The 742-nt window shown below is 42.6% G+C and overlaps 1 protein-coding gene across 1 annotated transcript; it reads left to right on the top strand.

Annotated features, from left to right (window-relative positions):
- Window positions 1-25: 25 nt before the first annotated feature.
- Window positions 26-676, top strand: LOC103399452 (probable phospholipid-transporting ATPase VD). The gene is made up of 2 exons (XM_008338141.2): window positions 26-220; window positions 311-676. The coding sequence occupies exons 1-2, from the start codon at window positions 101-103 to the stop codon at window positions 560-562; spliced, it is 372 nt and encodes a 123-aa protein (XP_008336363.2). The 5' UTR covers window positions 26-100; the 3' UTR covers window positions 563-676.
- Window positions 677-742: the final 66 nt, after the last annotated feature.

Raw genomic sequence — 742 nt, 5'->3', positions numbered from 1 at the left:
AGGTCTGAATGGAGGTCTTCACTTGTCAAATGTTGTAAATTCTTCTTCTGTCCTGGCTGTGAAAGTCATTCGACACCTGCCTCTCCGTCTGCAGGCAGTCATGGCAAGTGATTTCGCCATCTCTCGCTTCAAACACCTGAAGAAGCTCCTCCTGGTTCACGGACACTGGTGCTACACACGTCTGGCCAACATGATAATCTACTTCTTCTATAAGAATGTGGTGAGTGCTGGAGCTGCTTCACTGTTCCCCTCCCTGATTGGATGTACTGCTTAGATTCTCCATTCATCTGCAGTCCCACCTGTTTCTCAGGCCTACGTGAACCTGCTCTTCTGGTATCAGTTCTTCTGCGGCTTCTCCGGCACAGCCATGATTGACTACTGGCTGATGATTTTTTTCAACCTTTTCTTCACCTCTGTGCCACCCATCATGTATGGAATAATGGACAAAGATGTTTCTGCAGAGATACTGCTGGGGCTTCCTGAGCTCTACAGGACGGGACAGGGCACGGGGGTCAGTGACATAACAGTCAAGTGTCAAAGAGTCACATTTTACCTCAATTGACTTTTCTGTCTTAACATGAAAATTAAATGGAGAAAACTATGTTTAATCTAGTATTACTATTTTTTACCAGTGACATTAGCAGTAAGATATATTAATTATGCTGATATGGAGGTCATTGATAATAAATACTAAAATAGTAATACTCATTACCAAAATGTTGTTGAGATAACACAACAAAAT

This window comes from Cynoglossus semilaevis, unplaced genomic scaffold, assembly GCF_000523025.1.
Source record: "Cynoglossus semilaevis isolate Cse_v1.0 unplaced genomic scaffold, Cse_v1.0 C19009814, whole genome shotgun sequence".
Taxonomy (NCBI): domain Eukaryota; kingdom Metazoa; phylum Chordata; class Actinopteri; order Pleuronectiformes; family Cynoglossidae; genus Cynoglossus; species Cynoglossus semilaevis.
Note: the sequence above shows the minus strand (reverse complement) of the source record. Positions and strands in the feature narration are given on the sequence as shown.

Coding starts and splice junctions, on each gene's coding strand:
- LOC103399452 (XM_008338141.2), top strand. CDS start 101: ATGGCAAGTGATTTCGCCATCTCTCGCTTCAAACACCTGAAGAAGCTC. Junction 221..310: donor ACTTCTTCTATAAGAATGTG/GTGAGTGCTGGA, acceptor CCTGTTTCTCAG/GCCTACGTGAACCTGCTCTT.